Source organism: Melanotaenia boesemani, chromosome 11, assembly GCF_017639745.1.
Source record: "Melanotaenia boesemani isolate fMelBoe1 chromosome 11, fMelBoe1.pri, whole genome shotgun sequence".
NCBI classification, from domain to species: Eukaryota; Metazoa; Chordata; class Actinopteri; order Atheriniformes; family Melanotaeniidae; genus Melanotaenia; species Melanotaenia boesemani.
In genome coordinates this window covers 12500003-12513899 of record NC_055692.1, presented here as the reverse complement: position 1 = coordinate 12513899, position 13897 = coordinate 12500003, and the positions used below count along the sequence as shown (strand labels likewise).

Genomic DNA, 13897 nt, shown 5'->3' with positions numbered 1-13897 from the left:
GTCGTATAGCAGTGACAGAAAATAAGAGAGAAGAACAAAATATGCAAATAAAAGTGAGGTAGAAGTGAAGTACAAAGTAGAAACACACAGTGTTGAAAGGAACAATATGGGGCATGTACCAAAAAAAAAGTATCTCTGAGGAGTTGGCATATACACAAATACACTTTGTGTTATCAAAGCATTGCATTTTTATGGAGCAGATTTTACATGCCACGTGCATTTTATTGGTTTCCTGTTTTCCTGTGAGCTCATAAAATCTGTGTCCAGATGTCCGCATAAGAAGCACCTGTTGGGTTTATCCTCTATCCCTCTGCAGTATCACTCATCACAGTAGCATAAAGTTGGAACTGTAAAATATAAACATCACGATACCAAACTTTCAGCCAGATGGTAATGCCCATGATTCGCTGATTCTGTGAGAGGCCATCGTGATTCATAAGATAAATCATATGACCTACCAGATAAACTGTCTTTATTTTAGGATCGTAATTATTATAATCTGGTGACAAGTGGTGGCACCCATCTTCAATGATTTTTTCCAGTCAGGGGGTCTCACTTTTAGCCCTCTATGTATATTTAGGTAGAACAGTAACTTGGTATCAGTGCATAAGCATTGACAACAAGTAGAAACCAGTCCCTTTTAGAATAACAATGAACCATACTTCTAAGAGGACAGTCAATTGGATAAAAGGTGAACATGTAAATGTCTTGGAACATCTAAGGCTAAGACCTCAATCTAATATTTGGTTTGATTTAAAGTTTACTGTACAGCAACAAAGCCTGTTGAACTTTGTGAAGCAGTTTTGTTTTCAGTGGGCAGAAATCCCAGTGTTTATGTGCCAAAGTTGTAAAGATGGATCTCTTCATCAGCTAGAGAGGTGCTAATCTAGCTAGCTGTAAACCTGAATAGTTCATATACAGACACTGCTTTTGATACATGCACGTAAAGACAGGTTGAGACTGGTCTTCTTTTATAGTTTGAGAGTCCAAAGATAAATGGCAAATTATATAATGTTTTAAAAAATGTTGCAGAAGATATCTTCTATAAATCAGAAGAGATAGATCTCTGTCTTTTAGAAATTTCACCTTACAATTTTATTGCAATTTAGAGGACTAAAATAGAAGAAATGTGGCCAGGTAGCTCTAAGATTACACTTGCCTGTGTATTTTCCAGCATCAAACAAGAACCAACAGGAATGTGTGCCTGTAGTAGCACATTTGTTGTTAATAAAAGAGATGTCTGCAGTTTGTTTTCTTTATCATTTACAGACTTTTAAGCAACATCATTCTGTTATGTGCAATGAGCAATTTAATCACTCATTCATTACTGTTGGTTGGAGCACATGACAAGCTATCTGCCGATCATCTGTGATGAAGAACAGTTGGCATAAAATTCTGTGCAAATGTAGCATGCATAACATGTTAGAGCTATCTGACCTACTTTTTAATGATACTATAAGTTTTTGTATAGTAGTGTGTGGGAGATCACTGGGTCAGTAAAAGATATTTGAGATGGGATGTTGTATCTCAGCTCTAAACTGTGCAACACAACTGAATACAGAAGCAAATTAATCCAGAGGTTGTGAGAAGTAGTAATTTGTTTGAAGTCTGGAGATTGCTTGCTCAATGGTCCTCTGGTTGGCAGCAACCTGCGGTTTTCTGTCCTTCTCTGGTTGCAAATGTTCCTTATTAATGTTTCCAAAATATTTTAGTTTGACTTCATAAAAGTCAAAGTACTTCCATTTGCTAGTTTTTTTTTTTTTTTTTTTTTTTTTTTGTCAAATTTCTCATTTAGCTATCTCGTGCACACTATATATCAGGGATCATCAACTCAGCCTTTTGGGCCATTTCCCTGTAGGTTTTAGATGTTTCCCTGCTGCAACACACCTGAGTCTATTTAATGGGTCATTATTAGGCTTGTGCAGAACTTGACAACAAGCTGTTGAAGAACCATTTTGTTTGAATCACGTGTGTTGGAGCAGGGAAGCATCTAAAACCTGCAGGACACTGGCCCAAGAGGTCTGGAGTTGTTGATCCCTGTTATAGACTAGGGCTGCAACTAATGACTATTCTGATGGTCGATTAGTCACCGACTATTAAAACGACTAGTCGACCAATCAGATTATGTATCTCATAATTATTAAATGGATCTTCACTTTCAGCTTTTAAATCTTGCATGAGGTTGTTATGTAAGTCCGATGTGCCTTCTCTTTAAATGTTCGAGCATTGCAGACGTACTTCCGTGGTACACAAGGTCCACTTTACAAATATCACATGTATTTAATTTGTTTTGTAAGTTTAACATAAAGTTATTTCAGACTTTTGACGTTCTCTACCGCCGTTTGTTCCCTGGTCGGCCATATTTTTCCCCTGGCGGACTTTGCTTTGATGTTGTGGTAATCTGACACTCATAATACTAACTGTTGCTTAAACTCCCATTAATCCATCCAGACAGATGAAAAACCTGACAAGGAAACCTCTCCATCTCAGAAGAGGTTATAGCTCCTATTGTTTCGGTCTTCAGCTGTAAATTTTACAACAATCAAACTGCATGCAGCACAAGTTTCATATTTACATTTATCGGTCTAATTTCAGCTTCACTTATTAGTCATGCCATCCTACACGAATGATAGACAACAAAGGCTCTATCATGCCGTCTGATAGACTACACCACATTGAACTGAGGCGCTTACTCTGAGCCATTTATGTACTTGTATTATCAGCAAATGCTACTGACAGAATGAAATGTGATCCTTGTTCTTATGACATGGTTTCCACCATTTGTCATTGTAATATGACGGATAACACATTAGAGATAGTTCACTCCACACAGACAGTAGTTTTTCAAAAGCCTGTCATGGTGAGTTTAGATGGTTTGAAAGCTTGGACGCTGAACACAGTGAAGAAAAGAAAGGATCCTGCAATGGTAATAACCTTATTTGAAGTCCCTGATTTGTCCTTTTCCAACAGCCAGTGAACACAGCATTCAGATTAAATTAATCAACTGCAACATTATTTTAATTTTTACCTCATTACCTCAATCTGAAACAAAGTTTGCGGCACAGGGGCAAATAAATGGATGAAAAAATATTCAGTATGTTTGTAGCTTCTTAAAACAAAGAAGAAATGACCAGTGAGTGGAAGAAAACAAGCAGCAAGCTGTTGTGTAGCAGTATCTCATTCTGTCCAACAGAAGAACAGCAGTGAGGCTTTGTGAGCATTAATCATCCTTCCATTTTTCCTGCTTCTTTTCCTCCTTCTCTGCCCCCTTTTGACACTTCTCCACTCCTTTCTCCGCCTCATTCCTCTCATCTTCCAAGACTGTAATCACTGGGCTTACACTTCACTGTCACTCCTCTGCACCAGTGTGAATGCATGTATTTTTCTAGTCTATTTGTGTCCCTGTGCGTACTGTACGTGTGTACAGTACGTGTGCATTTCTAAGTCCGACGTGTGGGTTTACATATGCATATCCATGTTCGTGCTCTCTGCTGTGCTTTGCAGGCACACACACACAGTGGTCCACCCCCTAGTGTGTGAGTGAGTCTGTTATGTAGGTTAAGGTTGCTGTTTTCTTAATGATCCAGCTGCTATATGGACATATGTAAATATAACAAATGCATATACGTATGGAGTCTGCTAAAAGACAAAGAGTTAGTAAATGCAAAATGAATAATGTGTTTGGATATACATAGATTGTAATTTTATTGAATGACTTAAATTAATTTATTTAGATTTTCTTTTTCCAAGTTCTGATCATTTGATCAAAATTTTGGCCAATTTTAATTTAACCTTTACACATTTCAGTAATTTTTTTTCTACAGCACATAAAATAATTATTTTTGTTTTAACTGAAAAATCAGCTTTGTGTTTATAATAAAACATGATCGATAATCATATAGCATAAATATGCTCCAGAACTGAGCCATCATGACCTTCTGTTTCTGTCATTCTATTTAAAAATTAGGTTCTCCAGGTTACTGAATCAAATTAAATGGATCTAACAACCTATGAAGTTCTGCACAATGATTCATTAATTTAAGTCGGGTGTGTTTGAGCAGGGATACATGGAAAACCTGCTGGATTGCAGCCCTCGTAGGATCAAATTGAGTAGCTTAGTCTAGTGGCTCCTGCTGGAATCCTTTTCTATAGCTTGTACAGGCACAAATAAATACATTTAAAGAATATTTATTGTTGCAATAGAGTCACACTAGCTTTACTTTCTTCAGTTAGAAAATAAACTTCTTTAGTTTAAAGTCCACCAAAAATAAGAACTCTGCTTTTTGAACATGGTAATACCCAGCACTCCCCATTAATCTGCTTACTGTTCTTAAATTAATTAACATTAACATTAATAATTTTGTTCTTGTCTCATTTTAGATGGTTCCATGTTTTTTGCAAACTTTATGAAAAAACCCTTGTGCTTATATGTTTTTGAAAAGCAACTTCTAAGTAGATATAAAACAAACTGCATTATTGTTTGACTTTGTCTTTCTTTCTGTTGCTTTTCAGATCATCAGAAGCTGGAACGAGAGGCCCGGATTTGTCGCCTGTTGAAACACCCAAACATTGGTGAGGATGTCTTTCTGTTTGGCTCCAATAACACCAGAAACCTTGCTAAATGTAACTTTAGACAAATGCATGTATTACGGATTTTTTTTTTTATAAAAAATTAAGTCACAGTTCCCATTTTTATGTGAGGATTAAAACATATTTAAGCTGAAAATTTAAATGAATTTATTCCCTGCTGATAGAAAAGTCAACTCATTTATAACTTATTACCAAATTAAATAATTTTGTAGAAATAAAATCCTGCAGTACACAGGCTTGCTCATTTATTCCTTTATTTCTGTCGATTAAAAAAAATCTATTCATTGCCAGAATCCCTTTCCATATTGTAGATACATGATGTAAGACTAATTTATTATGACTCCCTGTGGTTTCTCCCCTTCACACACTTTTTACTGTCCTTTAATCTTCTGCTTGAAATGCAGCCGTGTTTTTAATGAAGCAGTTTGAAAAATCATTGAATAGTTTATTCTGAGACGAGGAATTAATAATAAAACACGATAAAATAATGATGAATGCGCTGAAGAACTGACATTTGCCTCTCAATCCCTTCATCTCTTTCTTCTAGTTCGTCTTCATGACAGTATATCAGAGGAGGGCTTCCACTACCTCCTGTTTGACTTGTAAGTCATCCTTCTGTCCTCTCCATGTATGTCCATCATTTTTCCTCTTCTTCCTCCTCCTCCTTTTCTTTAATTTCCATCTCTTCTATACATATATCATTACATAACTGTTTTCTATATTTGCTCCATCAGCGTCACCACAACCACCCACACCCTCCACATTTATCTCTCAGCAGTTCCCTCTAGTTTCCATGGTAACTGTGTGGGGAAGGGGGAGTATTGGGGGGAGGGGGCGAGGGGGGGGGGAGTGTAAGATGCAAGAAATATTGGAATCCTTGCTTGGGTGCCTCTACAGTCCCCCTTCCTCTACCCATTCTCCCAGTTAAAGCATTTCACTTTAATAAGTGTGTGTGTGTGTGTGTTTGTGTGCGTTTATCCAGGGTTACCGGAGGTGAACTGTTTGAGGACATCGTAGCAAGAGAGTATTACAGTGAGGCCGACGCCAGGTACGAGCGCAGCCTTCACCCCTCCGTGTGTTAAAGGGCATCTCCTTGTCTTTAAGTGGTCTGTGTCTTTGTCGTCTTCTCTTGTCTGTTCTTTGAAGTTTTGTGTTTTATTTTTTCATTTTCTTTGTAACTTCTCCTTTCTATTATTCTTCTTACTGTCCTCTCCTCTTCCTCATACTTCTTGTGCTCTATGCTGTTTTGTCTCACACCCTTTTTCAAGCTCCTCACATTCCTTCTCTGCATGTGTTAACTTTTTGCTTATTTTTTTCCTTTTTACTTCTGTTCTACAGTCCACGATAGTTTCTCTTACTTATTCTGGTCTTTCTCATCTTTCACTGTAACTGTAGTTACAGTTGTTTTTGTCTTGTTAGTACAAGTTTCTCTTTTTCTCCTTATTCTGATTCACAGTTCCTCTTCTTTCCTTTGCTTCTTCCTTTACATCAATTCCCCAGCACTTTACCTCTCACTGCACTGGTGCAGGAGTTACCTTTATGAGCAGTCATATGGCTTGAACAATCATGTGTGTTTAAATGTATAAGTAAAGGATTACAAAAGTTCTGCTTTCATGTTTACAGATTTTGGTGGGTTTGCTGGCAATTTTAGTCTACAAGTTAGTGTTTTTCCGAAGCAACATAACATGGAGGTTGTTGTTTTGCTTTTTTTATCAATGAAAATGTAAAATTTTGTCTTAAATATTTTGTTGAGAGTTTTGTCTGCAATAATTATACTGCAAAGTGTAAAACTTGGCACAACAAGACATTTTTTTTGTTTGAGAAATTATTAAGTCTTTTTTTTTTTCAGGACACAGGAACATTTTGCAAATATCAGTGATAAACAACAATAATAATAAACATATTATATCTGTCATTTTAAACTCTATAGCTATATCAACTGGCTGTTATTGATTAGACCTCAAGTAGGGCTGCACACCATGATAAGGCATGTATTACTTTATTTTGAAGAATTTCCAACTTATTTAGGCACACATGTTGGAAATGTGTTACACCAGATAACATTGCAATAATGTAAATTAGGCTCAAATAAAGCTTTTTATGTAAGGTAAGAAGTGCAGAGAGTGGAAGAAGTTATCTTAACTTAAATAAACCTGCATTTTAATTTTTTTTAAAGCAGATTATCAATATGGCATTTGAAAAAAAAATAAATAAAGAAATTCATCAATAAGGATAAAAATATGAATACCGACAGCACCAGCAATAAGGCTGCAACAACATTGCTCTAGCTACAGGTATTAAACACGCACAACAACACAGTGACTGCACAACCATGCACATTAGTAAGTGTGATTGCAGAATCAAAATAATCGTAATTATCATTTTCTGCAAGCCACAATCCTGCAGCCCAGCTCTGATGTGTGTTTCTTTTAAATTATGTTACTCAAACACTGGGAGATAAAAAAACAAGAAACACAGCAGAATCAAAGATAAACCCACCTCTAGGGGTCCAATATGCAGCCAGTTTAACTTTTTATCTCTGTGTAGTGTTTTCTTCTTTTGTTCCGTCTTACCACCACCCTTACTGTTTGATACCACCGCCTCTGCTGATTCATTGGTACACACAGTTCAGTCTAACCAGTGGTGGAAGAGGAAATAGAGTAGTGCAGAGTGAACAGAAAGGCTGAGAGAAAAGTGAGAGAGACACTGGAAACTGACAGTTGTGATGTGGGTGTTGGTCCATTCAGCAACATTAAAAGCAAAACTGAAAAGCCTGGTTTTAAAGAAAAATTAATCACAGCAGGTTGTTACAGTAAATGGTTGCCTGCCACTTTAGTTTTCACCTCCAAGCCATTTTGTTCCAGATGCTTTCAATCTTTAAAAAACACCATTGTCAAAACTGGTGAGGTTTCATTTCCTGAATTAAAATAAAAAATAAAATATATATATATATATATATATATATATATATATATATATAATGCATATTATCTTAATGAAAATTACAGTTCAGATGGATAGACCATAGGTACATTTAAGTAATTTATTAAATTAATATAAGTATACAAGTTATAAGTAGTTATCATATTAAAGTTATTGAATAGTTCAATTCATGTTAGGGTAATTGGGTGTAGAAATGTGTGTTTGTATTAATGTGCTAATTAGCTAATGCTAACTAACTTGTACACATTGACCCTAACACTGGCCAATCAATAAAACTCTTGGCTGGGGCCCACATCCAGTATTTGAGATCAGATCAGAGCATCCCTGCTAAGGACCCACTGAAAAAGGTTCTTTCAGACAGTACTCCCATTGCAGTTTTGCAAATTCCTACAAAAAATAAATTAGTTTGTTGATTAATGAAGAAACAACATCCTTCCTTGCTGTTCAGTGTTGTAGTTGCTGGTCTGTACTGCAGCACAGAGTAGCAAAGGTGACAAAGTGGCACCTTCCTACCCGCTTGTGCTCAGGTTATTTATACATCAGAATCTGGCCCAATATGTTGACCATGTGTGGTGCTGAATTTTATAGGCTGTAATGGAAATAAACAATGAGTTTAAAAAAGAAACTGGTGGAAATAAGACACAGAGAGTCCTTAACCAATCAGAAATGTTTGCTATTGCAAGCCTCACCTTGAAGATACTGAAAGAGGTCCCAGACCAGAGTTGTAGATGTGAGCTGCAGTGCTCTGTTTCATGCCATTACTTGATTCCTATATTTCAACAAATTTCAGTTAGTTTGTTAATAAGATATATCACACTCACTCATCAGATAAATTTACTGTATAATTGCAGAATTTTTGTAAAAAAGAAAAAAATTATAAATAAATACTGCAATTGTGCACTATTTGTTAAAGAATGACAGGAAAAATTTGGGTTCACAGTTAAGCTTTTGTTAGTTCCATCAACAATAAAATCAAGCATGGTAACGTCTGTTAGTGTGGCTTAATGCTTTTTATACTGGTTACTAGCTCAGAGAATGCATTGAACATACAAAGTAGCATAGTTTTATTATTGCACTGTCATGGGTGCCAACTTAATTTCTTATTCAGCATTTTTTTAGTTTGATTGGACGACAGCTGCTGCTGCAACAACGGGTGGCTAAGAAGCCCATAAATCTCTCACATTGAAAAGGCCATTCCCTACAGCATTCTCCAGTTTGTCCCCCTTAATGCAAACAAACACACACTGAAACACGCTACAAAATATAGGAAAACTAAATATAGAGCCAAACAAATTTTTGCCATCTAAAGTGTGCATATAGTTTGTTTCTTCTTTAAAGGTACTCTGTAGAAACACATTATACCCTACTCTCTTTTAGCTTTTAATAACTTTGAAGAATTAATTTCACTCGTATGCCGCCATTGTTGTTTATGTTCAGTATGTTTTGGGTAATGACGTATAAGGGTTGTAGCGGTCTATGCGTTATATAGCAGTATACTGGCTCAATGGACTTTTCAATGTAAAAACTGAGCTCGCTGACAAGGAAAACGGTGACAAAGAAATCACTGAAAAGGATCGGATGAATGAAGATGACAGAATCAACCAAAATATTTCTTTGTTTAAAAGCTGCTGGCCAATAATACACACCTGATGTTTGCTGCAAAGATCTGTCAGCGGCAGTTCATGGTAAGCTTCAGGATCAGATATTTTCCTTTACAGATTACAGTAGTGCCTTCACATTGTATAATGTAAAATTAACATGGTAAATCACACAAACAAGTTGATTACGTCTAACCACATTAACAGATATCAACATTTTCATGTACATAACGGCACATGAAAACTTTGAGGCAGTTTGTCCCAGACTGGGAATCAGTGCCTCCTTATTTTTCCAGCTGCTTACCTGCATAAATATGATCTGTAGTTATCGGGTAACAGATATCTGTGGCCACTGTATCACTGCATCTGATGGTCTGTCATCTGTTTGAGTTGCGGCATCTGTCGTAGTTAAAGAATAACTGGAAACTTCCAGATTGCAGGACTAAATGAAGCGGTAGTTTGTCAGGTTCCTCCGTGTCTAGGGTCGGTCTGATGGTTCAGGGTTGGTTGGATGGTTCAGGGTCAGGTTTGATGGTTCAGAGGCTGACAGCAGAGCATCTGAACTGCAGTCTTTCATCTTGTTGTTGTTGTTGGTTTCAGTCTTTGTTGTTACCCACCAGCCCTGTTAGCTATATTAGCATCTGTGGTCAATAAATTGACTCAATGGGGGAGAGAAGTGTGGAGATAAACATGGGTCTTTGGTAAGTTGTGCTCTGTCCACAGACTTTATCCCATTCAGCTTTTCCTCTTCTTATCGCTCAGAAAACAGAGGAATCACGTTCCTGTGTTTGTTTTTTTCTTCTTTTGACAGGAAACTGAAACAAAGAGCTGCTCAGTGCAGCATTGTTTATGTGGATTCATGGTTTAAGAAGAAAAACTTTCCACAAACAAGTCACATTTGACTTCACATCCATGTATTCTAGTCTAGAGCGCAACCTTTATATGTAATCTCCCAGAATGCATTGTGCAAGAAAAATAATGGCGACCTCCTTAGTTCATAATACCACATGTCAGAAACAATTCATTTTAGCATAACAGGGTAAAAACTACATGTTAAGGCCAAAACATGCTAATGGCCAGGGTTCTTTTTAAGAACTCTTGTGGCCATCAAATGAACTGATCATAGTGGTTTTGGTTTGGTACATTTCTAAAGAGGACAGTTTCAGGCTGTGGATTTCATTGACTTTTACAGCATAGATTTAACACAGAAAAAATAATCCCCTCCAATGAGCTAGTTACCTATTTTTCTTTTCTTTTTTTAAAGAGAGCTTTAAACTTTCCAAATATGCTAATTTACTGTGCAGTGGTTTAGCTTTGTTGTTTTGCCACACAAGAAAAGCTGATATGAATATGTTCATTGTTTGATATACTTTTTACCAGATTTGTCATTTGTTTTGTTGCCACACTCTTTCTGATACCTTCTATGTGCTACAGAATGCCTTTGTAAATGGGACTGTGATTAGGTCTTTCCTATAAACAGAAACATCCTCACTTTCTTTCCCCCTCCTTCTGAATGTCACTCATCCAGGCCAGTACACCTTCCCACCCGCCCACACACATACACTCACACAATCCCCACTACCCTCACTCCCTTGGAAACTAGAAAGAAATGGGACTTTAATTAGCCATGATAATTAGTCCCACTCCATACAGACCCCAACCGTGTAGCATCACACCTTGTCGCCCCCAGCCAGACACTCTTAGAGTTTCTCTTTGCTAGTGTTTGATTGGATTTAGGCCACTCTGATTAAATTTAGGAGTAAATTACACCTAAGTATGCATCATTCCTTCTTAGGGAACAGGAGGACTCAACAGAAAGCCTAGAAACTCGGCTGGGTTTCGTTGTTTGTTTTTTGTATACACAGAGATACATAAGTGCCATATTAGTTAGCATAATAATTATTTATACACCTTTGCAAATGGTTATTGAACTGTTTTTTGAACCATAGACAAGCATACAAAAGGGAAAGGAGGTGCCTTTTCTCTTGAATTTCCTTCCAGTATTGCTTTATTTTCCTGCAGAGAGCAGTGGGACATTGTAACTCAATGTGCTGAACAAGTTACATTTTTTTGGCCTGTGTGATGAGAGCTGCATTTTTTTCCCTCTTTCCCAACAGGAGTTCATAAACAGACGTGTTGCTTGGAATGACATTATGTTTTTGGACATTTAGATAGTAGACACATGCACAAATGAATAAACAAGAGTGGGATGAAGGTACTGTCCTGTTTCCAAATGCCATACACAGTGGGATGCTGCCAGGTCAGGCCTAGTGTCCTGATCACTTTCTGTTTAAATCAGCCAAGACCAGGAAGTGTGAACAGATGAGTGTCAGGGTGGTCATAGGGAAGATATGACGGCGATCATGAAATTCATTTTGCAGATTTTCCTCATGTCTGTCAGATACATGCAGAATTTTAGTAGTGATTGGTCACTTTCTAAAACTGCCTTTCATGTTTGCGCATACTGTCTATCCATCCTTAATGTGAAGAAACATTGAAAACTTATTGAAAATTTATTTATTCTGTTTTTACATTAATAGATAGGCATTTATCTGTAAATCAAATGGTTTTGATTTTAAGCATGCATGTGTCTTTACATGCCCATTAGCATCCAACTTTCTATTTTAGCCAGGATTTTGATCACATTTTGAGTGTGGTGTTGAACTCACAGTCACTTGTATCCCTGTATTCACACTTACTTACAATTAATGTATGACCAAAATAAATAGAGCTTTTATTGTGTTTTATTTCTCTTTATATAAAGCTGCATTTTTATTGGGCAGAATATGTATTCATCTTATGTGTTGATAAGAATAAGAACAATGACTTAACTTCAAATGTGTCTTATGTATAAAGCTTGTAGTCATGCTTCCCCACCTTGACAAAGTTAAAGGGCTGTTATTCACTAAATTCGAGGATATTTTGCAACTGCAAGTTTTAAACAAGATTCAGTTTGAGGAGCCTGGCTTATATTAAATAGAATTTAAGCCACAAACTGCTGTCTCATTTTATTGCCATTAGAAAAAAAGTTATTACTAATATTACAAATTTAGTTTTCACCAGCTGGCGATGTTACATGCAAGCCAAGCACATAACTGCCACAAAGACTGTGACAGTGACCAGAAAAGGCAGCACCTCCCCTGGCAAGGCTGTGACCTGAAGTGCCACAGTTAACTGCTACCTCTATTCTAGCCATCCACTTAGATGACACCAAACAGAATACTATGGGCAGTGCACGGGTAAAAGTCCACGTTGCCGTTGGCTCTCCAGTAAATCAGCAGTAGCGTTCCAGTAACCTGATCATACTAAAGAGATTTTTTTTGTTCCTTTTAGAATTAATTAGTTTCTTTTTTTGAACAGGGTTGTGTGTAGTAGTTATGAGTCGTCAGGTTCTTATCTGCAGCAGACAGCTGGCACTCAGTCTGGACAGTCTGGCTGAAGCATAAAGTTTAATTTACATATTACTCTATGATGTTTGAGATGACAGACCGCTTTAAATCATACTTTGCCTTCTTAGGTGCTCATGATAAGGAAATGTAGAAGTCAGTAGGGAGCATTATAAGACTTCTGATGTTGCCTGTTGGTGCAGAAGAGAGTAAGCTAGCCTTGCGCATGTTTTATTTTATCGGTGTGTGTTTCTGTGGAAGAATACACATGCATATATCTCTCTGATTCTCTATCTCTCAGTCCTCCCACTCACTAGACACTGTGTGGGTGTGGATCCTGCAGGCTGCCCGTCTCCCTGCGCCTGCTATTAGTCACATATTCTGCACATTACAGTCACTCATCACACCGAGCCTACGTACACAAATATTTAAATGCACAAACACAACATAGTGAGGTAGTTTCATGTGTCTATGTTGCTGTGATGGTTTCGTTTTAGTGATGGAAAAATAAACTGGCATCTTCCCACTAGCCCCCTATGATTCAGTTTTATCCTGTACATAGGTGTTCCATTTCTTTCATCCTTGCTTTTCTCCGCTTATCTTCTCTTTCACAGTCATCTTTGTTCTTTCATTCTCCTCTCCTGTCCTCTCGCCTGCTGTCCTCCCCTCTCCTCTCCTGTCCTTTCGTCTCGTCTCGTCTCCTATCTTCTCCTCTCCTCTCCTTTTGTGATTATTGTCTGGCTCTCATCTGGTTTAAAAAAAGCAAAACGAAACGTTTTTGTCTCCTCCACTTGCACCCACCCATCCCCTTCCTTCCCTTCCAACATCTCCTGCTGCACCACTCTTCCTCTCTCCTCCCTCTCTCTTCTCCTTCACCCATTACATGACCTCTCCTCCACTGCTCTTACATCCTTTGCCACTTGGTCTCCTCTCATCTAACCTGCCCTTTCCTCATCTATGATGTTATCTCTTTGTCCTTCTCTGACACTTTTCATCCTCCATCAACTATGCCATGTTCATCCCTCTCTGTGCATCCCTCTTCCTACCTCTTTTACCTTCCCCACCGTCCCTCCTCTCTCTGTTTTGTCTTCACAGTCACTGTATCCATCAGATTCTAGAAAGTGTCCATCACATTCACCAACATGACATAGTGCACAGGGACCTGAAGGTTAGTATAAGTAGAGGAGCATCTGCATCCCTCCCCTTCCCTTTAACCTTTGCTTGCTTCCTTTCCTTCTTCTGTTCTCCTTGCCCCCTTCCTCCTTGATCTCATCTATTAGTGTTGATCCTGTCATTGGTCTGATGTCCGCCTGTCCGACTTGTCTCTTGGTATGATGTTTTCCTTTTTGCTTTCTTGTTGTGTTAAATTTAATTTGTCTG

At 37.6% G+C, this 13897-nt stretch overlaps 1 protein-coding gene across 28 annotated transcripts in view; it reads left to right on the top strand.

Moving 5' to 3' along the window:
• camk2b1 (calcium/calmodulin-dependent protein kinase (CaM kinase) II beta 1) overlaps positions 1 to 13897 on the top strand; it is a 78680-nt gene that overhangs the window by 13617 nt on the left and 51166 nt on the right. For 17 of the 28 annotated variants that reach the window (XM_041999223.1, XM_041999204.1, XM_041999219.1 and 14 more), the window contains exons 3-5: positions 4513 to 4572; positions 5138 to 5192; positions 5573 to 5638. In XM_041999223.1, coding sequence (XP_041855157.1) covers positions 4513 to 4572; positions 5138 to 5192; positions 5573 to 5638 — 181 coding nt within the window. Of the gene's footprint in view, positions 1 to 4512; positions 4573 to 5137; positions 5193 to 5572; positions 5639 to 13612; positions 13686 to 13897 lie in introns of all 28 variants that reach the window. The other 11 variants (XM_041999222.1, XM_041999205.1, XM_041999217.1 and 8 more) reach the window with 1 other exon arrangement.